Raw genomic sequence first — 25,585 nt, forward strand, 5'->3', positions numbered from 1 at the left:
GAATCACAACTTTCATTTAATAACATTCATTCTTCTTTCCTTCTCCATCTCCCTTTTTCCATTCCATCTTTTTCCTTTTTATTCTCTTCTTTTTCTTCCTTCTCTGTTCTTCCATTACATGCATGGCTCTCCCTCTACATTTCACCCCTTGGTAGTGTTATAAAGCCTTTGCTGACAGAGTTTTGTCGCTGCTAGACAGAGCCACTCATCACTGTTCCTCACCTGTTCTTTCTCTCAAAACACCACACACACAAAAAGCCTTCCAAAGTAGGTCCCCAAGTTCACAACTACCTCTTAGGATAGGACTGTAACACTGGCCCCCAGTAGACAGTCCTCTCAAAAAAAGTTTTGCTCCAAGTATTACTGTAGCTCCCAGTCCATTTTCTCTTCAGCCTGCTAATGGCATTTATTTAGGAAATACCTTCTCAAGGGTACTCTCAATAGAGGGCCTTTAAGAAAGAGTGCTGCTTTTTCACAGCCATGTAACTTCTACCTTTGGCAAACAGAATCAGAGGGGGAACCCAAGTCTCATGTTACAAACTCTGCAGCCCATGTCTGACCACATTGCTGTCGCCCCTGCCCTAATCTCTGCCAAGCCTGTAAATCAGCCAAAACACAGGCCGATTTCGAAAGTCCCCCACATTTATTATGCTGCATCAGAGCTTCAAAAGAGTGTGAGCTTCGACCAGGAAACTGGTAATTTTGAACAATGTAAGGAACCTGCCTGTTCTGGGGTACTGAGTCTTCATGTATTAAAGGCTCCCCTTAGTCTGGGACACTACAGACATGTCCAGCAGGTATTATAGCTGCCTGGACCATTCTACATCTTGGCACAGTGGCAATCGAGTTCATGTCTCCCAGGCATCTGATACTGTACCCAGCAAGACACAGGTTTCCAAGCCCAGCAGCTTATCATACCCTCCTTGCTGGGGCCATAGGAGCAGTCACTCCAAGAAGGTGCAGAGCCAATACTGGCTTTAGGTGTTTCTTTCCCCTTCCTTTAAAGCAGCTTCAGACAAAGCAAAAGAACTTCTTCCAGCGGCACTTGGAGAGAGTCTTGATGCCTTTGGCGGTCATCTTCTTTTCCTGCCGTGCTTTGTGCTCAACACCACTGACAATGGCCATGTCAAAAACTTCTTTGAGGTTCTTTTGAGTCAGTGCTGAGCATTCCAGGTAGGCTTCAGCCCGGATTTTGTCAGCTAGACCTTCTGCCTGAGGCCGGGGCACAGGCTTCACATGGTAGCGATCCAGGCTGATGAGGACATTGACATCGTCCCGCAAGTCTGCCTGTGTCCCCACTAGCAGCACTGGTGCCCGGGGGTTGTGAGTTCGTATCTCAGGGATCCACTTCTCAGTAATATTTTGGAAGGAGCTTGGGTTTACCACACTGAAGCAGACAAGGAAGACGTCGGTGTCAGGATAACAAAGAGAACGCAAACAGTCAAAGTCCTCCTGTAGAAAAGGAAGGGGGGGAAACGGAAGAGGGGGGGAAGAAAAAAGAAGTCTTCACTGGACTGATCTTCTAACAGCATGATACTTCGGTAGCTTTTCCACATGTTAACTAGGATAGAAAGACCCTCAGAGGCAGAGCATTGTGCTGATTTTGTGGCCATGCCACGTTTCAGACACAAGTTTCAGAGCCATTCACCAAATGGCTGGTGCTGGGGTAGTGCATTTCCTTTCTTCCCAGTTCAACACTGCCTTCCTCAAAGCCTGCAACAGTCCCTGTCCCACAGGATCAGAACTGGAATATGCTTTGATAGAGCTTACCTGTCCAGCAGTGTCCCACAGCTGAATCCGGACAGGGGCTCCATCCACAAGGACCTGCACTGTAGCAGAAAGAGAATGAGGATGAGTCTAAAGCAGTTGATCAGCATTCACACACACACTTGTATGGGCCATTCCCGAGCACTGTGGGTCGTATCCCATTGAACAGACTCACTGAAGTCACTTAAGTCTGTCCTCCTAGCTGACCATCCTCCCAAACCTCACTAAAACAGCTGGAGCTTGCACTAGGAACATTAAGAGACCTGCAACAGACCCTCTGATTTTGTTGGCTCTCAGGTGTTTTGTGTACTTGTCCAGTATTTTGAAAGAATAGTTCCACATTACTGAACAACTGTTCCTCTAGAGAAGAGGAACCCTTAGCCAAACAGTGTCCTCATTAACCACTCGTCCTTCTTCCACAACACAGGAAAGAAGATAAGGATAAAAAACAAACTGAGAACTTCAGCAACTTGCTCCTAGCTTCTTGGCCAAGGAAACTTGAGAGATTTTTCCCATTCAGATCAGAAATTTGGCTTTTAAAAAAAAATTCTGTGAGTGTCCTAGCTAAGGTAAAACCAAGACCTAAATCCATCTTTGAAATGAAGAAGCTATTAAGGAAACAGTGATGAGTGACATCCCCTTTAGAGACTATCCACACACTGAAAACTGGAAAACTGCTTAGTTACACATGTAAAGTTTGCTCCCATTTCACTCCCTAATCACAGTAAGCCTTCATGTGGTATCAGCTGACTCAGACTGAGGGCTGGCAGGACCTCTGATGGAAATCTGGAATGAAACTGTTAGATGTTTAAGCACATAGATACCACAGAGACTGGTTAGGAATTGAGGAAAAGGAGAAAATGGTTGGGGAGCTGGAAGTCACTTGAAAGTCCAGACAAAGTGGATGGGGTTGTGGTTGGGTGAATAGAGGCAGACATCGAGGCTAAGGTGACAATGGCTGGCACTTGACACGAGCTAGCAAAACTCCATTTCTCTGTGCAAAGAGGAGGCTTTATTGTCTTCTTCATTAAAAACAAAAGCAAAAGCAAACAAAAAAACTCCCAACCAGAAGCCAGATCAAGTTTTTGGAATTCTTGAAGTAATCAGTCAGGCGAGAAAACTGATAGAAACAACTGACTCAGAGAGTTTAACACAAGCTTCTGAAGGAGAACACTCCTCCCTGAAAGCAGTGGCGGGGGGGAGGAAGAGGGAGACACAGACAAAAGATGGCCTGAACTTTGGTGGGAGACTGGAGGAAAAATGAAGGGGTGGGTGCGTCCACCACAGTGCCACTCCTCACGGCATAGCTGAAAGTCATTGCTTCCTTGTGACTGGGAAAAGTTGGGTTGTTACCATATCTTTGCCCCAGAGGAGGAAGAGAAACCTGTTCCTGATCAAAGAACCTGCTAGATCCTGACTTGATCTTCAAGGCAGCAGGCATTTGCCTTTCTAGTATCTGGTTTCCTCTGTCTCATAAGTGCATTGAGAGAAGGAATTAGCATCTCTGAAATGTTTTGCCGTCTTCAGAAGACAGGCACCACATATATTACCTACTGCTCCAGCGTTTGCACGAAGTTTTGTCATATCTCCTGCTAGCCTGAGCTACACTAGCAACTCTGCAACAGCCCTCCAAATACCGCCCTCACAAGGTCCGCGCCCTCAGGATGAGGATGGATCATGGTACAATAGCGAAGGGGCCGGCAGAACAGGATAGCCTGGTGGAGAAAGGTCACCGAGTACGCGTTTCACCCAAGGCTGCTCTACCTGGCAGTGACACCCAGCAGGAGGTAGCACCCAAAGAGATCTATGTGGCTGGGTCACTGTCCCAGAGCCGTTTCCCTAATAATGCAATACCTTGCCCTATCTTGTTATTGGCATCACAGTCCCATGACCAGGATTAAAGTCAGGATGTAAACTGCTCAGTTCTGCTGGCAGTTGCAATTGCAGGTATTCCCCAAGAGTGGGAGGAATTGGGTTGAAATTTCTGAAGTGGATCCTGAACCATAATTTTTGAATCCAGGAAGGGACTTTCCTCAGATTTATTCGCGTTAAGAGCAAGGGTGGGAAGGGAAACTTATCTATTCTCCCATTTCCTCACAAGAAGCAGAAACTGAACTTCAGAATACCTATTTTTAATGTTTTTGATTTCTATCAGTAGCAAATCCTATGCACCTCTGAAGGCAGGCTTAGTACTTGGGACATCCAGAGTGGGACTAAACCCATGTGCAGCTATTTTCAAATTGCCTATTGCTGATGTGGGCATCTCTGCACTTATGCTGCTTTCACCTTTCTGGATAATTTTATTATGGATTTGCCCTTTCAAAAAAAATGTGCAGGCTAATACGGTAATTTTTAGCCTCTCTTAGCCCAAACCATACACATCAATGTAAAGCGAGCAGAGAGAGAAGTAACCTTTCCCTTGAAGAACTCAGGACTCCTTACATTTGTTCCCAAAGGGCTGCTGGACCGTGAACAGCAACATGTTCCCAGTTTATTTCCTTCAAGTGACAGTGGAAGATCTTGGTAAATCAACAATTCCCAGTATAAAACTGAGCAAGTGGGGGGACATTCAGACAAACTAAACACTCCCTCTAAGCACCCTGAGACTATGACACATTACATGTCTCATTCCTGGTCTGACTCGAGCACATCTCTAATCTACCAATCTGTATTATCAAGTACTGTTGTGTTTCTTCGTATCAAATAAAGATAAGAAATCTTTCAAAGGGCTTTGTATCCTTCTGGGGTTTATATTAGAAATCGGAGCCCAAAGGAAGAGGAATGTAGAACAAGAACAAAGATAGCATTTAGAAAAGTGGAAACTAATGAGAGCTCATCAGCTGACAGGGAAGGCAATTCTAGCCTGACTTACAAAGCTCTTCAACTTTTTGCCAACTTCTCTTCAATGCTAACTTCAGCACACACGTGGGGAATAGGATGGTTTTCCTGAATGTCAGTTGAAGCTACAAAGCCTACAGTGCAATGCTGTGATATTTCTGAAGCTAAAACCACCACAAACAACAATAACGAAAAAATTAAGCCCCCATCTATGTCATAACAACACCACAAAACCAGGAAGGTGCCCAAGGTCATGGCACTTGCAAACCAACTCGATACACGCTGGGTTGACACAGAGCTGCAGAACGCAGGACCTCCATCTGCTAAACCTCGGAAACGCCCGAAGGACTCGGTCCGAGTCACAAAAACGCCCTCGGGCTGTGGGCCCCCGGGCTGCGCTGACCGCAGAGCACCCGGCGCGCAGCACCGCCGGCAGCTGCGGCACTGGGAGCGCTCACCTCCGCCCCGCTCGTCCCGATGCCGCGGCGGATGGGGATCATCCCCCGCCGCCCCAGACCCCGCGCAGCCCGGGAGGGCACCTACCGGAGAAGGTGTCAAGGGCGGTGGGCTGGTACTCGTCGGGGTACCCGTTGGTGGTGTAGCTGACCACCAGGCTGGTCTTGCCCACGGCGCCATCGCCCACCAGCACGCACTTGATGCCCAGCTCCGGGCCGCTGCCCCGGGGAGGGCTGTGTCTCCGCAGGGCGGGCGCGTAATCCAGGAGCTCCTGGGGAGGCATGGCAATTGCAATGGCACTGGCAGAGGGGGCTCCGCAGGACTCAGCGACGGGAACAGCGCGGCGAGGTCACTGCCATCCCGTGCGAGCGGGCCGCTGTCGGGGCTGCCGTGCGGGGCCACCTTCTCCAGCCCGCCGAGCCTCGCTCCTCATCACTACACTTGCCACCCTACGCACAAAACCGGCCCCTATTTCCCTAGTCCCGCCCCGGTCCGCCCCGCCGGGAGGTGGCCTGGCTCAGCCCTGCTCGACCCAGCCGCCTCCTCCCGCCTCGTCCCGCGGGCGAGAGCCCCGGTCCTGCACCCCCATCCGCCGCGATGCCCTCCGAGCAGCTCCTGCCCTCGGAATTTCGGTGGGGGCCACGCCGTGCTTTGTATCGTGCACACATGGGAAAGCTGCACTCCATCCGTCCCTCTCCTGCTTCCTTTTCAAAAGAAGCAGGGCCATTGCCCCACCTGGGGCATCTGTGATTTCTGCCATAAAATCAGGAAAGGAATAAAGCCAATAGCGCTGGTCAATATTCCGAGGGACAATGAAAAACAAATGCCCGAAACACATCACATCTGTTAACTGTGTGATTGTCATTACGGTCATTTATCTGATCCAGCCAAGCTCTTGCTATATGCTGACAAAAGCCACAGAGTGTATTTTTCCAGCTGCATGGACATGTGCAGGAGTTCCCAGCCTGCTGCCTTTTTTTCATATTCACCTTTGGTAGCTCAAAAACCACACTGTGCCCTTGGCAGCTAAGAAGACGGCTCCATCCCTGCCCTCAGGAGCCTTCTGTCTAAAGAAGTAGGACTAAACAAACAGAAGGTTGGAAGCACACCACTTAAAAGGAGAGATGTGGCCACACTATCGCAGCAATCATTGCACACCAGCCATAGCACCTCCAAGTGATTGAAAACACTAGAGGGAAAATATTAATGCCAGCAATACCCAGTATTGCAACATCAGCTTTGAAAATGGATCTGTGTCCTAATGGAGGAGCTAAACTCCGGCTGTCTATGAACCACTAATTTAGTTACCATGATGTCCTTCATGGTGCTCTCAGCAAGGAAGACCTGTCTGCACTAGGCAGGTTTGTGCTGCAAGGAGCCTCTGATTAGCAGTTCCTGAGCTTGTGTCTTGCTGTGGTTTGCATCCACACTGAGAAGATACACAGGTGTTTCACCTGTATTAACACTAAACTTGAGAAGACATCTTTAAGCCAGGCACAGTCTAGAATGCTTTTCCCTATGGTTGACAGAAAGTCACAAGCGCTGCAACCCTTCAGATTCAGTGGACAAAGTACAACCACTCTTTGGAGACAGCCCACAAGCTTCCTGGGAACAAGAAGGAAGAAGGCTTTTTCTTTGCAGTTTTCTCTAGCAGTTTGCTTTAATCAACCCCTTCTGTGTTTTCACACAGCCACAAAAAAAGGTGATGGTATTAGAAATTAGACTGCTGCTAAAACATATGACAGATAGTCTTGCTACAGCAAGTGGCTGCAGTCTCAAGGGACTGGCTTGTATTAGATTAGCTTTTTCTGGTGCCACACTCTCCAGTGCTAGTTCAGAGCCAGGTGACAGCTGAACTGCTCCAGAAAAGGCAAAAAGTGCTGCAACGTGTGAGGTGTGGCTCTGCCTCCAATGGGACAGGCAAGGACACACTACCCCAGGGCAGGCAGCACATCAAGTGAGGACTTTGCAGAGCTTTTTCAGTGCACTTCAGACACAGGCTAACATTCTGTGAACTATGACATTTCCATTCAATCAGAAGAAATGAATGTAAATGAGGGATTATTCACCAAATTGTTCGCTGTTAGCAGTAGCAGGGGGAAGAGATGAAGCTGACAGTTCTTGTTTCCTGTATACTGTTTACTTGGGAATGGATGTCCCTTAAGAAGATACACTGTTGCCCCACTCCACTCTTTTTCTCTCATTCCTCTCCTAAAATTTCTTCCTTCTGAGACCATGCTCTGAGACTACGTTCTTTTTTCCTTGCAGCTTCTGACAGCCGTTGGCTGGCACACACAACTTGTCAATGTGTTAAGTGATTTTTAATCTATATTTAAACTAAGTGATTAAGCAAACAAACAGGGCAGCTCCCATGGGTTCATTTCTCAGGTCTTGCCTTGCTCCTGACAGTGAACCGAAGATGCAAGTTTAGTTTCACAACACAGGGAGGAGTCAGACATTTTGGGTTTTCTAGATTTTTTTGTACAGTTTAGGGTTTTTTGCAGTGAAACTCTGTCCCATTCCCTGAGCTGCTGAACCGACAGTCACAGGGACCAGCTCTGCCAGGTAGGTAGCAGGCACAGCAGGAAAGCCCCACTGCATGCTGCTTGCCTGACATGCTCCTCTGCCAAAATCAGCTGTGTCTGAGTGGGAAATACACAGTCTGCAAGGCTGTATTTGGCTTCTCTCCCAAGAATTATAATTAGTACAAATTATGATGGTCTTTCTCATGATGTGAATTCCCATCCACCAGGAATTAAGTGCAGAAGGTCAAACTCTTTTCAGGCAGATCAAATATAGATTTCAGGTACTGTTAACGTTTAGCTGTTACTCAGCTGAGCTGCACTATCATGTGTAGCTTCTAAAATGAAATAGAAAAGCTGCTTCATTAGAGTACAAAGTGATTTACAGTGGAAATAAGTCTACATATTTAGGCACTGTGTGATTGTTACCATCAAACCAACTTTATACATCTGTAGAAGTCTTGTTTTTAAAAGAAACAGTCATTTAGAGGAAGACACTTCCTTTTCTTCCTTTTTCTCATAATTATAGCCATTTTTCTCACTGCTCGTGTGGAAGGAGAAATTCACCTATTGACCAAATTAAGACCAGTACATAAACCAATTTGGATGAGGAGGAAACTAGGGCTTGTCCCTTGTGGGGAAAAACTATGGATCAGCTCAAACTATTCCACATAGTTTCCCTTCTGAAATGCAGTGTTATAATTTTGGGAAATTGTGACACTTTTTTTTTGCAGCTACTGGTCCTGACTTCATGGGCTCCTGAGAAATATTTCACCTCCAACAATCCCTTAGTCTTCACCTCTGACAACGTTGTCTTCTTTGTACCTGGCTGATATTCTGCTCCTGACTCCTGTCTGAAAGTCACAGACTGGAAGCCACTATCATTTTTGCAAAGCCTACCGATCTACTCACATTGCCTCAGAAAAAGTATCTCATGTTACGGGAGTTGGCAGAACTCAGTTTTAAAAATATTAGGGTTCCCCTCTTACCAAGAGAGAGGGAAAAAATTATCAGCCACTCTTAACACAGTAGTGAGCAAACGCAGCCTTCAGCGTTGCTTGCATTTGTGCAGGTGGGCTGCGTATGTCAGTATGCTCCCTTTGCAAGTGGTGCCCTTGGATCACATTTCTGAATCCTTTTATGGTGCTGTGCAAGAAAAACCTTAAATGATGAGAAATGGGGGGACGGTGAGAACAGGTGACAATGTCATTGTGCATTAGGGCTGGTGAGGGGGGATCTAAGACTGAGAACGGGGCTAAACTGGAGTGCAGGTTCCAGAGCAACCTGGGTCCTGCGATGCCAAGGGATACATTGAAGAAATCAAGATACAGCCGCTGCCCAGCTGGTCGCATTCATAGTCATAAGCAATGAGACAACCAGTGCTGAGTCACCCAGTGTTTTGTCATGCACCTGAGTGAGTATCCTCCCTGGGAAAAATCAAGTGTAATTACCAGTTAAAAGAAGTGACAGACAAAAGGGTGAAGACAAGAGCCTGAGCTCAGTTTTCCCTTGCGGTGTGCCTTGTCTGGTCACTGCAACCTGCAGGAAGTGATGTCAAATGCTTCTTCATATCATTTTCTATCAACTTCACAGAGACAGAAACAGACACAACACAAAAGTCAGTGAAAAATCAGGCTGTGGCTATTGACAGAAAAATTACTACAACTGAAATCAAAGGAAATAATATTCTAGTATTTGCTTTCCAATATAGAGTTCTTGATTGATAGGAACTCTGTAGTTTCTGAGTTCATAGCAATAAAAATACTTTACAATCCTAGAGCAGCTAATGGGTACTTCTGGTGTGAACTGGAGATGTGTGGTTTTGAAATACCTTTTGGGAAATTAAAAAAAAAAAAAAGGGAGACAAACAACATTTAATACAGCTCTCACTATCCTGGCCTTTGAATTACCCCAGTGCTTCTTCAAAATAAGAGCATGCCATGGGAGATGCACAGAGATGTTCTGGTTCATCTGTTCACTGCCACTCCAATTAAACAGGGAGGCAAAGAGCCACAACAATTTAAGACTACAGAATAATAAGTTTAAATGACATGACAATGTCACTAGCTCAGAAAATATTTTCTTAAATGTTCCAAGGAGAGACAAGCACCTGTATTGTACTAAGCCCCCTTCTCAAAGAGAAATTCATTTCCCATCTGACTTGCACAGGAACGAGTCCTACCTCTCATCTGTTCTATAAATAATCTAGAAGTGTGTTGCCATCTGCTGGAGAAGGTACATCTTTTAATACATCAACTGATAAATGTGAAAGAACAGGCAAGATTTAAGGCACTCAAAGCCCTTTCTTTAAATCTGAAAGAGAAACAGCAAATTTCAGACTACAGACAGGTCGGGAGACAATGGTCTGAGCTTAATTTATTATTATGTCAATCAATTAGACACTTTATCAAAAAAGAGGAGTTAACAATTAACTGGAATGGGCGAGGGAATTAACAAGAGGAAGGTGATAAAGTTCATATCCCACTGTGAAACAGGGAAAGGCAGTTAACACCAAACAGTGAGGAGCTGGGTTGAAGAGGGATTGCTAGGAAAACCATAAAATGCTATAAGACCACTGTCTCAACCAAGTTACCAGTTTCGGCTCTCAAGCTTATCCTTTATGGATCTTCCTTGAAGATCAGAACTGAGGGATTAGCTACAGGGTCTTGGTGACCAGAAAAAGGTTCCTGTCCTTTTTATCCTCATTGTAGGACTGAGAGGTTACGCTCTAGGTTTCCATGGGGCACTTAGTGGGCTTACAAAGGGTAGAATGATCTGGAATGCATACGTAGCATCAACAGACCTTGGTAGTTCACTTGTGGGAGAACTTCTTAAGGTGTCAGGGTATGCAAGTCTGCAATTGCTGCTCTGGCATAACATGGTTGCACCCAGCGTTTACCAGTCTGCAGGAAGTCTGCTTCTGACAATGAGTTTGAGGAGCTTGGGAGGTTGGTTAATCATTAGGAGGTGGGCTCTGGCAAACTCATTGTTAGCTTTGATCTCTTTCAGGATAAATTATAATTGTTGTATGGCTCCCCATGTAGGTTTCAATTCAGGTTCTCATGGGTAACTGTAATACCCATGGATACACAGCCACTGAGACTTCTTTTACTGCATTAATTTGTACATAGCATTCAAGTGGTCACTCAAAAACATTCCCCCTTCTCCTGGGAGAAAGTCTCTTGATTGGATGGAGAACATAGGTATCTGCAGCGCTATCCTCAAAGCAGGTAAAGGGGTGTCTGAGAGCCTGGCTGTATCTTTGCTGGTATCTTATGGAGGCTGTTGGATTCGGGGAATTACACCTATTTGCCTATGGCTTTTATGAATGCAGTGTATTTTTTATGTTGATCACAGCGAAGGAATATTCTATGTACAGTGAGGTGGAATGATGATCAGTACTGCATCTGTAGTGGAAATGTAAGAGGAAGTCCAGGGTTTAATTCAAATTATAATTGTGTCACTAGGTTCTGCCCTTACCTCTTCCCACAGCCACATCTTCCGGCTGTCTCCTCTGCATCAGCACTCATGTTCGGATTGTGGATCACATACTCATCTGCTGTAGGGCAATGAACTGTCTCACTCTACAGTCATACACGCCCTGAGGTGCACAAAGTGTGGGCTGGACAGGGCAGCCAGGAATGACACAGACAGTGTTGAGGAAGCCCAGATTCAGACAGGCTAAATATTCTGGAATTCTGGACCTTGGACACATTATATGTTTGTCAAGACCATTATCTAGAATCTGTTCCTCAAGACAACTGAAGAGATCAGCATGTCATACAGCATCTGGATGTTGATAGCTGTGTCCATAGCTTGGAGAAAATGTTAACTGTGTAAATTAAAATTACTGCAAATTACTGCAGCTGTGACCACAGTCACACCAAAACAAGACCAGGATTTAGGTTTCCAATCCAAACATATCACCGAAATCACCTAGGTTCTCTCCCACAAATTCCTCTTCTAGACTTATACCACTGCTACACACAAAATGTAATCATCTGATTCTCCACACATTCCTGGTGAATCAAAGAACTGATAAATCTTTTGCCTGCAACCCTTGCTCTCCTTTTCAGAATACCAAATCTGTGAATGTAGCACTGGGATATAATTATTGTATATGTTTGTAAATTAAATACTCACAGCAGATGATAGTGTAGATGGACAGAGCAGGATTGTGGGCCTGGATTAGCTTTAGGCTGGTGTTTCATTTCCAAATAAGGTGAGAATCTGGCTTCCAATTTAACCACACTAAAATCAGACACAGGTTTCTCATTAGCTATCAGCCCTAACAGGCTATAACAGCTGCCAGAATAAGAAAGAAAATCTCTTTCATTTCTGGACATGACCAAGAAAAAAAATTATAAAGATATGTCCTAATCTAGGCTTTGAGTGGAAACAGCCCATAGAGCTGGACACTGAGAAATTTGTGCAAAATGTCAGTTTAGCCTAATTTCTAGATATATTTCAAGACAGTTTACTTCCCCCCTACCAAATAACCCTTCAGTCTTCTACTGCTAAAAATATGACTAAGAAAAGAAAAAGTATGAGCATCATTGTTGAAGGCAACAGGGGGAGACCTCACCTGAAATAAGGGGTTAAACTATGCTCAGCCCTGTTACATAAACATAAGCTGAAGCTGCAACTGATGCAGAGAACTATTGGATGCTCCAGGAAACTAATCACCTCATCTTTTTAAGATGAGAAAGGCAGGAACTTCTTGATAAATCCTGGATTTGGTACATCTGAATGAAGGCTATCATTGGTTATGACTTTTGCAGAGGAAATGAACGTTCTCAGATGTCCTGTATGCTAAAGGACAGCGTTTGAACAAGAACAAAAGGATTCAGACTAGCCACAGCTTATGTTAGGCTGGGAATCAGAGCTTGAAATCAGAGTTTGAAGTCCTGAGAGCATTTGGAACAGGTACGAGCTGGAGCAGTTGGGGGAAAAAATACCCACGCTCTCAGACAGAGCTTGATAGGACTAGAGAAAGGACTATATGATGTGGTATCTGCAAGAGTGGGAGAATGGATCTGATAGTCCAAGAAGTCCCTTCCTAACTCATTACCCTAAACCTAATGTAATTTGTATGTACCTTTTAAGAAGCTGAAGGAGAACAGTTGCTGCTTATGATGATCAGGATGATTAGACAGCAAAAGAATGTGGTTTTGTTATTTTGGCTCAGAGCTGCCACATAAAGAAGCTAAAGAGCAGAAGCTGGAACTGGGTCTTGGCTCCTGTCAGTGCTTGCAGGCAGGCAGAGTCAGCAAAAGCCATGTTCTGTTTTTAGCAAAGCAGGCAGAGGTGACCCTGTGGAGGCATACCATTGGAGCCTCCAGGAACCCTGCTAGCGTGGGACCTGCATATTTGGCTAAGCACTGGGGAGAAGGCCTGAGGTTGAGTGATGCAGACCACAGCCCTAGTTTATGGGAGTGAGGTGTCCAGTAAAAGACCAGAGAAAAAGGAGATATAACTTTGTCCAAAGGCAATCACATGCCACTGCTGCTAGTGGTGCCTCACTGCCACCTGATGTCCAAACTAAGTTTGGGAAGACCTCCTCGATCTTGTAATGGATCCCTCCGTGTTGCAAACTGTCCTGTATCCTGTGGGACAACATTTCTCTGTTCCTTCCAGAAAGTGAAAATTACATCTAATATACAGTATAAACTCACAGTATAGTATATAGCATACATATAGTATACAGCATACATATAGTATACACATAGACATCTCTATTCATTTTATATAGCCTGGAGGAGACTGAGGGGAGACCTCATTGCAGTCTACAACTTCCTCATGAGAGGAAGAGGAGAGGCAGGCATTGATCTCTTCTCTGTGGTGACCAGTGACAGAGCCTGAGGGAACGGCCTGAAGTTGTGTCAGGGGAGGTTTAGGTTGGATATTAGAAAGAGGTTCTTCACCCAGAGGTGGTTGGGCACTGGAAAAGGCTCCTCAGGGAAGTGGTCGCAGCACCAAGCCTGACTGAGTTCAGGAATCATTTGGACAATACTCTCAGGCACATGGTGTGACTCTTGGAGATGGTCCTGTGCAGGGCTAAGAGTTGGACTCATGGATCCTTGTGGGTCCCTTCCAACTTGGCATATTCTGTGATTCTGTGAAACCCAAAGGGTTGTATAAAAGATTAGTCTTTTATACATTGTTATAAATTCCACTAGTTTAATCTAGCAGGTAAAATTGTAAATAACAATTGTTAGCACACCAGAACAAAAGAAACCCTCAAGTTATAAGCACTATTTAGCAATACAGAAGCTGGGTCCAACACATTTAGTCTAGAAAGCTGGGATAAACTTGCAGAGCAAGTCTAGTATAGTTCAAGAACAGCTGGATCCCCATATGCTGTGCCTCAATCATCATTCTAGCAATAGAGGCAAGATTTTACCACTCAGTACTACACATGAGCCACAACACAGGAGTTTTTACAGGAGTGTTTAAAAACAGACAATCCCTAGTTGCAGTAAGTAGAATCACTATGAAATACTGTGTTTGGAGGACCATCAGGACTGATTCTAGTGCTGCACGCTGTTGCACTCAGAAGGGATTTCTCGTGCACACAGCTGCACGCAACAGGACAGCCCCACCGAAAAAGGGGAAAGAAAACTTTCAAACCAGAGCTACAGCTTAGAAAGCCAACATTACTTTGTTACAGCACCAGGTACAGTATTGTATGCATATGTACTTACGTTCTCAGAAGTTTATGCCTATTTCCAAGAATCTTTATTCATATGGTAATTAATTACATAGATCTTATTACACATGCACACGTATCTGGGAAGGGGTCATTTGAGGGGTCTCTAGTATTCATTTGGGATGGTACCCTACCTCTTTTTATCGTTATTTGGTCATAAATACAGGTTTTCAAGTTTGGCATGGTTCTATCTTGTTATATTCAGCAACGAAACCAGACTGTCCAACTCCCATAGAGGAACTTCTGGTTTATCACTGGCATAAAAAACTGCCGATAAAAGATCATCTGATTATTACTGACATATAAAACTCCTTTGTTTATTTGAGCAGGCCCTTTCTTATTTCAACAGAGGCTTTTTGGCATCAACGGCAGCGAGCAGAAGCCGCGGGCACTGCACGGAGCCCAAGGCCTGGAAGCAAGGGTACAGGACAGTTAGCCATTCTCGGGGGAAGGTCAGGGACACGAAAGTCCGGGATGCGAATACAGGCGCGACTAAATCCAGCGCCATTTTGAGGAGGGAGCGGCCCTTCCCGCCCGGCAGGCCCGGCCCGCAGGCGCGGTGCGGCCACGTGACGGGTCAGCTGAGCGCGGGGGAGCGGCCGGCGCGGCTCGGGGGGCGCCGAGGCCGGGGCCGGGACTGGAAGCGGTGTCGGCGTCGGCCATGGCCTCCATCCTGGACGAGTACGAGGATTCCCTACACCGCTCCGCCTCTGTGCAGCAGAGCCGCGCCAGCGTGGGCATCCCGCACTCCGGTAGGCGTCCTCCTCCACTCGGCGGGGCCTTCCGTGTGCGGGTCTTCCTGCTGAGAGCGAGGAGGCGAGCGGGCAGCTCCGGGTGGTGACTAGGATGTGTCAGGCTGTGGGGAGTGCTTCCAGGGAAAGGTGTATCGCTGTGCGTGTGTCGCACAGCTTTCAGCTGCGATTTGTTTCTCCGTTGTTTGCTGGGTGAAATACTTTGACACAGGGAGCACCTGATTGCTGGTGGAGCACAGGGGTGATGCAGCCCCTTAGCAGAACTGAGGTGCTGCTGCCTGTGGGAGGGTCTGCACGGCCCCTGTGCCGTGCGGTGCGAACACGCGTGCACCAAGTGGCGTATGCCTTTGTAGTCACAAGTTATAACCAGCCACACCTCAGCCCTGCCCAGCTCAGAGCTATGGTAGCTGGTTGAGAACATTTAATCACTTTGCTTCTTTTTTTATCTCCTCTCTGAGGAAGCCAGCTGTTACGGTGTTATGGATGTGTGCACAGCTGTACCTGTATGAAGTTAGTTTCCTAACTCAGGAGCAGTTTCCGAAGACTTCATTTCTTTTGAGTGGTTCCCTTAGGCTGACTACATGATGGCAAGGTTACCAAGAAAGCAGTCTGTATCGCTGTTAAACTTTTCTGTCAAGATCTGTGAAGCTTTGGTGTACGGTCCTATTCAGGGAGGTGTCCAATTGATGTAAAGTGATGGTGTGATCACTAGTCAGTTGTTTCTTTCCTGTGAGAGAAAGCAAACAAATGGCAGGAATATTCCATGATAAATTCAAGCTTTATTAGGTTCCATAACCATTCCCTATTAGATGCCACCATTCAACATTTTGTTGGGTGTGGCAGGGAAATGTAGGTTATGAGACGATTCTGTTCTATCTGGTATTGTCATGGTAATACCAGCTGCTGTGCAGAGCTGGCATTTTTGAGTTACAAGTTTGGAAATATATGGACACATTCTTTCAAATTTTTTCTTCATATAGTCTTGCCCACTGTGAATCTTCAGGGAAACCAGGTTGTGAGGTTCATATATGCAGTAAGAATTGATGAATTCTGTCATGCTGTGGATATTATTGAGTGTAAATACACTGGCAGAATTACTCTGAGCCTAAGTACTGAAGTAGGTATGTTCCTCTTGTTTGTTTTGACATAAATTGTTATTTTGTATTGTAATGTTAGATAAAGAATAAGTGGCCTGAAGACTGTTGTGCAGAACAGTGTTGGGACAGGCTAGGTCACTGAAAATAAATTTTCAAGGCCTCAGCTTCTCTTCTTGACTGCTGCAACACCTGTCTCCAGTCATGGCTGCTTTACAGTTGAGAAATCTGCCTGTTTGCTGACAGCTGATGTTGGCAAAGGAAATTGGGAAAACTGGTAAATGTCAAAGGCACAGCCTAATCAGCATTTTAATTATTCTTAAATCAGACCAGACTGGCAATTTTTAATAAAACTTGGACTGGTAAAACTTGTGGGCAATCTGAAGTTTAAGCAAATTTATTTTGGAAAAAGATACAATAGTTAATTTCCTGAAAGCAGTCCATAAGGTTAGATTGGAAAATTTGGAAGATATTGAAACATATTTCTCAGTTTCAGTTAGTTGTCCCCTGCATTTGTTAAACTGCAGGTATTGTTTGTCAAAGTTGTAGATAACCAAGCAGTGACTCTCTATCCAACCTAAAGTCCTGCTGCATTGTGTATTGAGTGTGCTTCAAAGTGGTGCTGGTAGTCCCAGTTTAGAGAATGTTAGGCCTATGCTCTGTATGGCTGAAGTAGTATGTTTTCTCTCAGATACAATTCCAGATTTCTTTTTTCTTTAAGTTTACACCTTCCTAGTTAACTGGTTTGACCATGGACAGCCTTAACTTGCTCTAGCTCTTTTGGGGTTTGATCATCCTGTCCAGGCTAACTGCTGCATGGATCTGCTTGCTTTAGAGATCCTTCACTTGCATATGGAGCAAAGCCCATGTGTTAACCTAGCAAAGTATCAGTCTGTGTTGCTTCCAGGATTGAGGTGGTTTGGTCAAATTGAGATCCTCTGTGGTTTTCTTTGACAGAGAGTTGTGTAAGACTTTGTGCATATGGAAAATTCAGTCACTGGAAAAACTCGTGGGACAGATGTGGATGAAACTTTGTGATAAGATCTGTTGGTGGATCTTATGTTCCAGTATTTTGCTAATGAGTATCATCATCTGGGTTTGGTTTTATCTGAATGTGTTCTTATTTTACAGTTCACTGGGTTATCTGAGCACCTTTGTAGTTTTTTGCTTCCTCATAAGGAGGAAGCTGAGAGTGCTGTTCTCATTTAGGAGTAGATTGGCATGGCCTCTTCAAGTCCCATGTTTCTTGGTGCTGAGGTCTACCCACGTGCAGTGAAAACTAAATCTGGTGTGCTGCTTTTCTGCACTGCCACATGTATTAAAGATTCACCTGTCTTAAAGTTTGTTTGTTGACCGCTTGCCTTTGGCTGGACTTTTGCAATTGTCATAGCCAAAGGAACTGCATCTTGTGCTTTGTCCATCTGTACTGAAGATCATAAGAGGTTTTTAAAGCATTGTACCTCTAAGATTTATTTATTTATTAACACATTTCTCCAAAAGTATGTCGCTTCTCTCAGGTCAGACTTCCTCCATTCTCTGCCTTTTCCACCTAGATCTCTTTTATAAATAATCCCTCAATGTGCCTTACCATGTATACCACATTTCCCAAGCTGGCTGGGACTAAACTGACTAGCTGAATACTTAATTAGTCACATTAGTTAACTTGCTCTGGTTGTACACATGCCCATTTTCAGTTCATTGATTTGCCAGGTTTGCTTCTTTGGGCTTAAAACGCAGCATGTGTCCTATTAGGTAGCTGTGTCTTGTAAAACTTTGTAACTCTAACCTTAACTTCATTGGGCATTTCTTAGAATTCAGGCATGGTTTTTGAAAAGATCTGAGGATAGGTTAGTCTGACTCCATGTTGGGATTTGCCATGAAACAATAAACCAGTCTGAATGGGTCTTGGCTCAGGAAGTGATTTATGACACGGCTGGATCACTGATTCAGCAATCACCAAGTCTTAGCTGTTGTTTTGGCTCTAATAAGTAGGTCCCATGCTGTCCTGCAAAAGCTGGAAAGTTGCAATTAGGATGGTGTTATGGTTGGTAAACAGGGTCATGGTAAAGACATCATTGTGGCTCCAGCTGTGTTCCCATAGCAAATGATCCAACAGACTTCTCTCTGCGATGAACCCCACGTGGCTTTAAAAAAAGCTTTAGCTTGTGTGTGATGGATGTAAAGTATGGTAGCTCATTCAATTCCAACATGGAATGAGAGAGAAACATATTTCAATTAACAGCACAATGGTCTCTGGGGTAGCTTCTATGGTAGTGTCTGCTCAGAGCCCTCTTTGTGCTGTGTGATACCAACCATTCTTTCCTGTCTTGAACAAATAAACTGTCAATCAAGGAAAACAAATTATTATGTGATTCTACTCTCATTTTCAGCTCTTTTTGCAGTTTATGTGACAGTTTTCTGGCATCCCCTGCAATTCGATGTGCTTTCAAATTAATACTTACAACAAGTCTGCAGTTCTGTGACAAGACAGTAAAGCATATTATTACTTTTCTTTCCTGTTATACATATCTACATGAGTGCTGCTCTCTGTGTTCATGCTCCATGGAGCACGCATTTTTCAGTAAAACTTGGAGCAGGCAATGATCCTTCTAGTCTTTTAGGTTGGATTTTGATGCAGTATGGGATTATTGTTGCGGGGTTTTGTCTTATTTAGTTTTTAAGTGTTCGCATTCTTTCTCCAGGCTATGTGAATGCACGACTGGAGAAGGAAACACCAATATTTAACAAGCAAAGGATTGATTTTGCTCCTCCAGAGAAAATTAACAGCTTAGTGGTCTCCTCTAACCAGCTCTGTATGAGCCTTGGCAAAGACACCATTCTCAGGTAATGCTGCCAGGGTCCTGAAGTTACTGCTTGTTTTCCCCTGCCTGTTTGTTTTTTTTTTTTTTCTGAAGTTATTAGAGAACTTATATTTGCAAACTGGATAAGAAGCCATGAGCCAAATATGGAAAACAGGTAAGGAGTTACATGGACATGGACTTCTGTTGGAAGCACGCTTTCATGGTTTCTCTTTGCAGGATTGATCTTGGGAAGCCAGATGAACCTAATCAGGTAGAGCTGGGACGCAAAGATGAAGCCAGAGTCTACAAGATGTTTTTGGACCACACAGGTGAGGCAGTGGACCATGTACATTTACAGACAGTGGTCAGTGGTGCAATTCAGCATGCATAACAAAGCTCTGGTGAAGTTTGCTTTCTGTTCTGTATATAAGGAGAACAGGTCAATCTTCTGGGCCAGGCTCTGTTGCCCAGGGACCCTGCTTACTGATTTGCCCTTTTGCTAGTAGTAAAACACTGGCTTGTCGTGTCTGTGTTGTGTTTCAGAACTCTCTAAAATGAACACATGCAATTGGGCTGTTGTAAGCAAGGCTGCTAAAGCCAGTAAAAGGAAATTTTTGGCCATCACTCTGTGCTGTATGGTTTATATAAGGATTTTTAAAAAGGACCATAAAACATCTGCAGTTTGTAGCCTTGACTGATTTTAAAAAACTAAATGAAATTTTGGAAGGAGATGCTTGTATCTCTCACCAACTCCCAGGTGTAGCAGGGAACTCTGGGAACTGTTTATCCTTAGGACATTTATTGAAACACTAACTTCTTGCTAAAACATCTGGGACTAGTAATGTAAGTTTGCAACATATGGACTACCATTCTGATCCAACATGGAAATCCCCCACATTCCTGTGAATGCCTGGGAAAGTGTTGGATTAAGTATGTTGATATTAGAATTTATCAAATGTTAGGATTAGAAGCCTCAGGAATTTGGCTTGCTTAGGCACAGTCTAAATTTGTTCTCTCCTTCTCCTTCCCATACCCATCTCCTGTTGGCAGGCTCCCATCTCCTGATTGCTCTGAACACCAGTGAATGCCTTTACCTGAACAGAAGTGTTCAGAAAGTGCGGGCACTCTCTCGCTGGAAAGGACACTTGATTGAAAGTGTGGGCTGGAACAAATTTCTTGGTTCAGAGACCAACACTGGGCCCATCCTGGTGGGGACATCCCAGGGGCAGATCTATGAGGCTGAAATCTCTGTCAGCGAAGGAAGCCTCTTCAGCACTAACCCTGACCAGTACTTCCGACAGGTCTACACTCTGGAGGAGGAATCAGGACCTGCCCCAGTCTGCTGCTTGGAGATTGAACGAGGGATAGAAGGGAAATTTTTTATTATCGCAACCACTAGGAAGAGACTCTTCCAGTTTGTTGGCAAAGTGCCTGAAGGAACAGAGCAGCAAGGCTTCAGCTCCATATTTGCTATGCATGCTGACCATTTGCCCAGCTTTCGGGAGTTTCCGGCCAACTTGGGATTCAGCGAGATAGCCTTTTACACTCCAAAACTGCGCTCCAACCCACGCTCCTTTGCCTGGATGATGGGAAATGGTGTTTTATATGGTACATTGGATTATAGTCGTCCTGATTCCATTTTGAGTGATGAACGGGTCTGGGTTTATCCTTCTGATATTGACATAACTGTGAACAAGCCAATATCCATTGTACTTACCCAGTTCCACTTCCTGTTGCTGCTGCCTGACCGGGTGAAGGCTGTATGCACTCTGAATGGGCAGGTTGTTTTCCAAGATCTCTTCCTGGAGAAGTTTGGCCTGCTGACGTGCATGATCAAAGATCCCACAGTCCAGCAGATATGGATCCACACTGAGAAAGTAGTGTTCCGCTACCATGTCCAACGGGAATCTAGAGATGTGTGGAAGATGTATATGAATATGAACAAATTTGATTTAGCTAAAGAGTATTGTAAGGACCGTCCAGAGTGTCTAGATATTGTACTGGCAAAGGAGGCAGAGCACTGTTTCCAAAACAAAAGATATCTAGACAGTGCCAAATGTTACGCACTGACCCAGAACTACTTTGAGGAAATTGCTCTGAAGTTCATTGAAGCTAAGCAAGAAGAGGCCCTGATGGAGTTTCTGATTAAGAAGCTAAGTAACCTAAAACCTTCAGAGAAGACACAGACCACTCTGCTGACCACGTGGTTGACGGAACTGTACCTGAACTGGCTGGGTATATTGGAAGGAGATCCCTCACAGCGAAATCTCTATTTAGATACACGGGAGAAGTTTCGCACTTTCCTGAGCAGTCCTAAAAACAAAGACTGTCTTTTTAATAATCGGGCATCTATTTATGAGCTGTTGGCAAGCCATGGCGACACAGAGCACATGGTGTACTTTGCAGTCATCATGCAGGATTACGAGCGTGTAGTAGCTCACCACTGCCAGCATGATGAGTATGATGAGGCTCTAAATGTGTTGTCCAGGCACAGAGACGAGAAGCTGTTCTACAAGTTCTCTCCAGTTCTCATCCAGCATATTCCCAAGAAGGTAGTTGATGCTTGGATTTCTATGGGCTCTAGACTGGATGCCAGGAACCTCATTCCAGCCCTTGTTAACTATAGCCAGAGTGCCAGCACCCAGCAGATCAATGAAGCCATTAGATATATGGAGTTCTGTGTCTATCAGTTGGAGGAAACCCAGCAAGCCATTCACAACTACCTGTTGTCTCTTTACGCTTTATGTCGGCCAGACTCACTGCTGTCATACCTGGAGCAAGCAGGAACCAACCCAAACAGGATCCACTATGACCTGAAGTATGCATTGCGCCTGTGTGCAGAGCATGGGCACCACCATGCATGTGTCCATATTTACAAAGTGATGGAATTATATGAGGAGGCTGTGGATCTCGCTTTACAGGTGTGTGTGTGTGTATCTGTGCATGCTATGATATACAGCAATGTAGCTTATTCAAGTTACCTTGAACAATGGAGCATTGAGAGGAACTGGACAGACTCATCAGGATTGAAGCTGTGCAGCTAAGGCTAGGAGGAAAGACCTGTCTCTATCAGCATACTTCTATGCTTTCACGATTGTTTTAAGTAGAGAGCTGACTGTTACAAGCCATAACTGAGGGTAGGGGCGTGGAAAGCACAAGGGGGAGTACTGTCTGTCTTAAACTCAGTCTCTGACATAAAATACCTTTAACATATCTGCCTTTATGGAAGACTTGTATAGCTACTGTTAAGGATTCTAATTACTTCCTGTTCCTAGCTGTGAAAATTGTCACAGAAGAATGCCTTCGTCAGCTTAATCTGATGTTCACTGAGATGCTGGATTTTTTTCTATTGGCCTTGCTATGTCTTAGCTGAAATGTGTGACCAGCAAAGATACTCTAACATGGATTTGCCCTTTTTGTCCTGGGCTTTGTTCTCCGTTGGGTAGCAAGCGAATCATCATGGGGGAATACTAGTGGAGAGGAGAGATGTTTGACATGTAAACAAGGAGCAGGTCTGTAGTGCAGTCCTAGGCAAAGAGAAGTTTTCTGTTAATTCCTCCTATAATGGACAGCTGGCTTTGAAGTTGAATGGTGGATAAACAAAGAGGGAAACTTAACTCTGTTTCCTTGTCTGTCCAACTTCTAGGTGGATGTTGATCTTGCCAAGTCCTGTGCAGATCTTCCTGAAGATGATGAGGAACTCCGAAAGAAGCTGTGGTTGAAGATCGCTCGGCATGTTGTTCAGGAAGAGAAGGATGTCAAGAAGGCAATGGCCTGCCTGTCCAGTTGTGCCCTGCTGAAGATTGAAGATGTGCTGCCATTCTTTCCAGACTTTGTCACTATTGACCATTTCAAGGAGGCAATCTGTAACTCACTGGAGGACTACAACAAACACATTGAGGAGCTGAAAAGGGAGATGGAGGAAGCCACCCAGAGTGCCAAGAGGATCCGAGAGGACATCCAAGAAATGAGAAATAAATATGGGTCTGTGGAACCTCAGGAAAAATGTGCTGCTTGTGACTTTCCACTTCTAAACCGCCCTTTTTACCTTTTCCTGTGTGGTCACATGTTTCACTATGACTGTCTCCTCCAAGCAGTTTTGCCAAACCTTCCTGCTTATAAGCAGGCAAAACTTGAAGATCTTCAGAAGAAGCTGGCAGCTACCAGTCAGCCGTCCAAGAGCCACCATCGTCCCAAGGATGCAGATACCATTAGCCTGGGGAAGGGGCAGCAGAGTCGGGAACAGATTAAAGCTGACATTGATGATATCGTGGCAGCAGAATGTGTGTACTGTGGTGAGCTGATGATCCGATCCATTGACAAACCTTTTATTGATCCCCAAAAGTATGAAGAGGAGATGCAAAGCTGGCTGTAGTTTTTCCCAAATCTGCAGCTGTCAGTGTGTGAGAGTAGTTTTGTTCACAACTTGTGAAACTTCCGTGGTGGCAGTGTAACCTCCAGGAGCAGGAACACGGTGGCTTCTGTGGAACTCTAAGGAGAGTAGGGGGGTCTTTTTATCAGGATTACAGAGAAGTAGTCCTGAAAAATGGGGAGATACAACTATGGCTGTTTAAGAACTTGAGCAATAGTTAGAACTAACTTACATCCTGGAATATATTTAGGAGATGTTTGCTGCTTGCAGTTCTTCTGAGGTTCTCAATGGGAAGCTAATGGAGTGTCTTGTCCAGAAGGAATTGGGAATAGCCCATGATCTGTGTTCCTTGTTGTGTGGTATTTGTTTTGGTGAAGACAAGCTTAAAGGGAAAGATAGTGAAGGACACTAAGCAATGTAGCCTTCATTTATCACTTTCAAAGCTGGAATTGTCATCTCTTTCCTTTTTGCTGAGAATCTATAACCACATACATGGGAGGAACATGAAAGGACAAATGCTCTTGCGTATGTATTTTGTAAACATCATGCTACACAAATACATGTTTCTATGCAATGGCGATGTAAGAATGTGTATAATTCTCAAGCAGGAGTGTCTCATAATACACTAAAATAATTTGCCTGCAATTCAAGATGTGTAATTCTCTTTCTCACAAGCTTTATGCACAAGCCTAATCCATTTGAATTTTCTCTAGGTACTGTTTCTGGAAATGCTTGTTCACCCATTTCTCCCTCTCTCCATGCTGTTCCTACTATGACTGCCTTTGTATAGCGGGTCTTGGTTTTGTCTTCACCCCAAACCAAAATTGATATGTGCAGTAATAAGGTTTCAACTGATGTTCTGCAAGCAGAAACAAAACCTGTTTGTATTATCCTGAAGTGGTTCTCTTCAAGCTGCACTTGATACTAGACTAGAGATCTAGTCAGAGTTTCACTCAGTCGTAGTCTATGGAAAAGTTCTGTGCTGTGAAATTTTGCTTTGCCCTTTAAAGCCAGTACCTTGTGCTTAAAAAGTCTTTTGCTTTCCTGGTAGTATTTGATACTTTCTGGAAATGGCTGTAAGTCACTGCTTCTATCTATTGCTCCAATTTGGAAAATTCTTCCCAGAAGATAGCAATCACTACTTGTGAGTGAGGGAACAAAATATTTTCTTGAAAGATTTAACAAGGGTTCCTTATTCATTTAAAGAAAATAAAATTTTAATTAAGTTTTGCTGTTTCGGGCTGAATCACAAAGGTAGTAATTGACAGAAGAATTGAATGTTCTAAAAGGAGAAAATCATACTCTTGTAATTAAGACAATAGAAAATACAGTCTTCTGAAAAACCTTTTCAGTTCTTTCATATGAATGTGCTTGTCTTGAGTACCTCTCTCAATCTCCTAATCTCCCTGTTTATAGGGTTGTAGAAATGGGTCTTCGTGTTAGTATAAATTGGTGTCCTCAAGGATCTGACCTAAGAATTATGGTAACAGTTCAGAACTTCAGAAGAACTTCTATGCTTTTATTGGGAACTAGCCTGGAATGAATGAATTTTATCTGTGTAAAATGACATGAGTAATAAAGAACAGATCTGACGGTAGGAAGACCTGAGGTTTTGAAATCCTCTTTCCTTTGTTGGAGCCATGGGATAGGCAGTCTTGTTACCACCTGGTGGTGTGTGTTTCTTGGCTTATCAGAAACCACTGTTTCAGTGGTTCCATTAAGAGGCGGCTCAGAAACCCCCATATGTAGTTTTCTTTGGCTCTAGGAGTGCACACCAGATGCATATACTACAAATCTCATGCCTCCTCACCATTGTTAACTGAAAAATCATTTACATGATTTGTTGTCAAGGTTGTGGAGAGTGTTACTGCCAGCAAAGACTGCAGCAGTGATTAAATGACTGGTGCCAGTAGTACAGGAAGCTACATAAAGGTATCTTTTGAACTTTCTTTGCATTGTCACATGTTTCAAAAGTTTCAGTAACCACTCGTACTTCTTGGCAATTTTGCAGTGTCACTCAGTGAAAAAGGTAAGAGGGTTTGTTTTTTTGGGAGGCAAGTGGGTATGTGGTGGTGGAGGGAAGTGAATTGCTTACTGTTCTCCCATAAATCTAATCTGCAAGGTCTTTCTCTTTGCTTTCAGAATAGTGTTTTTATCTTTTCTCCTTGTAATTTCAACATAGGTACATTTTAGGACTCAGTCCTTTGTTTTTTTTAGCTATGAATGAACTGTATACCAGCTGTTACAAATGGTGTGGCCTTGGGCTTTGTCCTT

At 44.4% G+C, this 25,585-nt stretch overlaps 2 protein-coding genes across 2 annotated transcripts; one reads left to right on the top strand and one right to left on the bottom strand.

Annotated features, from left to right (window-relative positions):
- Positions 1 to 987: 987 nt before the first annotated feature.
- On the bottom strand, positions 988 to 5,452 carry RHOV (ras homolog family member V). Its single transcript, XM_032691008.1, has 3 exons — positions 5,149 to 5,452; positions 1,771 to 1,829; positions 988 to 1,452 (listed from the first exon to the last, which is right to left on the bottom strand). Exons 1-3 carry the CDS (start codon positions 5,342 to 5,344, stop codon positions 1,012 to 1,014), a joined length of 696 nt encoding a protein of 231 aa, XP_032546899.1. The 5' UTR covers positions 5,345 to 5,452; the 3' UTR covers positions 988 to 1,011.
- Positions 5,453 to 14,872: 9,420 nt separating this feature from the next.
- On the top strand, positions 14,873 to 24,912 carry VPS18 (VPS18 core subunit of CORVET and HOPS complexes). Its single transcript, XM_032691572.1, has 5 exons — positions 14,873 to 15,044; positions 18,841 to 18,982; positions 19,177 to 19,268; positions 19,990 to 21,860; positions 22,586 to 24,912. The coding sequence occupies exons 1-5, from the start codon at positions 14,954 to 14,956 to the stop codon at positions 23,312 to 23,314; spliced, it is 2,925 nt and encodes a 974-aa protein (XP_032547463.1). The 5' UTR covers positions 14,873 to 14,953; the 3' UTR covers positions 23,315 to 24,912.
- The last annotated feature ends 673 nt before the right edge of the window (positions 24,913 to 25,585 follow it).

Source organism: Chiroxiphia lanceolata, chromosome 6, assembly GCF_009829145.1.
Source record: "Chiroxiphia lanceolata isolate bChiLan1 chromosome 6, bChiLan1.pri, whole genome shotgun sequence".
In the NCBI taxonomy this organism is placed as follows: domain Eukaryota; kingdom Metazoa; phylum Chordata; class Aves; order Passeriformes; family Pipridae; genus Chiroxiphia; species Chiroxiphia lanceolata.

Coding starts and splice junctions, on each gene's coding strand:
- VPS18 (XM_032691572.1), top strand. CDS start 14,954: ATGGCCTCCATCCTGGACGAGTACGAGGATTCCCTACACCGCTCCGCC. Junction 19,269..19,989: donor GATGTTTTTGGACCACACAG/GTGAGGCAGTGG, acceptor TCCTGTTGGCAG/GCTCCCATCTCCTGATTGCT. Junction 21,861..22,585: donor CTGTGGATCTCGCTTTACAG/GTGTGTGTGTGT, acceptor TCCAACTTCTAG/GTGGATGTTGATCTTGCCAA.
- RHOV (XM_032691008.1), bottom strand. CDS start 5,344: ATGCCTCCCCAGGAGCTCCTGGATTACGCGCCCGCCCTGCGGAGACAC. Junction 1,830..5,148: donor CGCCCTTGACACCTTCTCCG/GTAGGTGCCCTC, acceptor TTTCTGCTACAG/TGCAGGTCCTTGTGGATGGA. Junction 1,453..1,770: donor TGTGGGACACTGCTGGACAG/GTAAGCTCTATC, acceptor CCTTTTCTACAG/GAGGACTTTGACTGTTTGCG.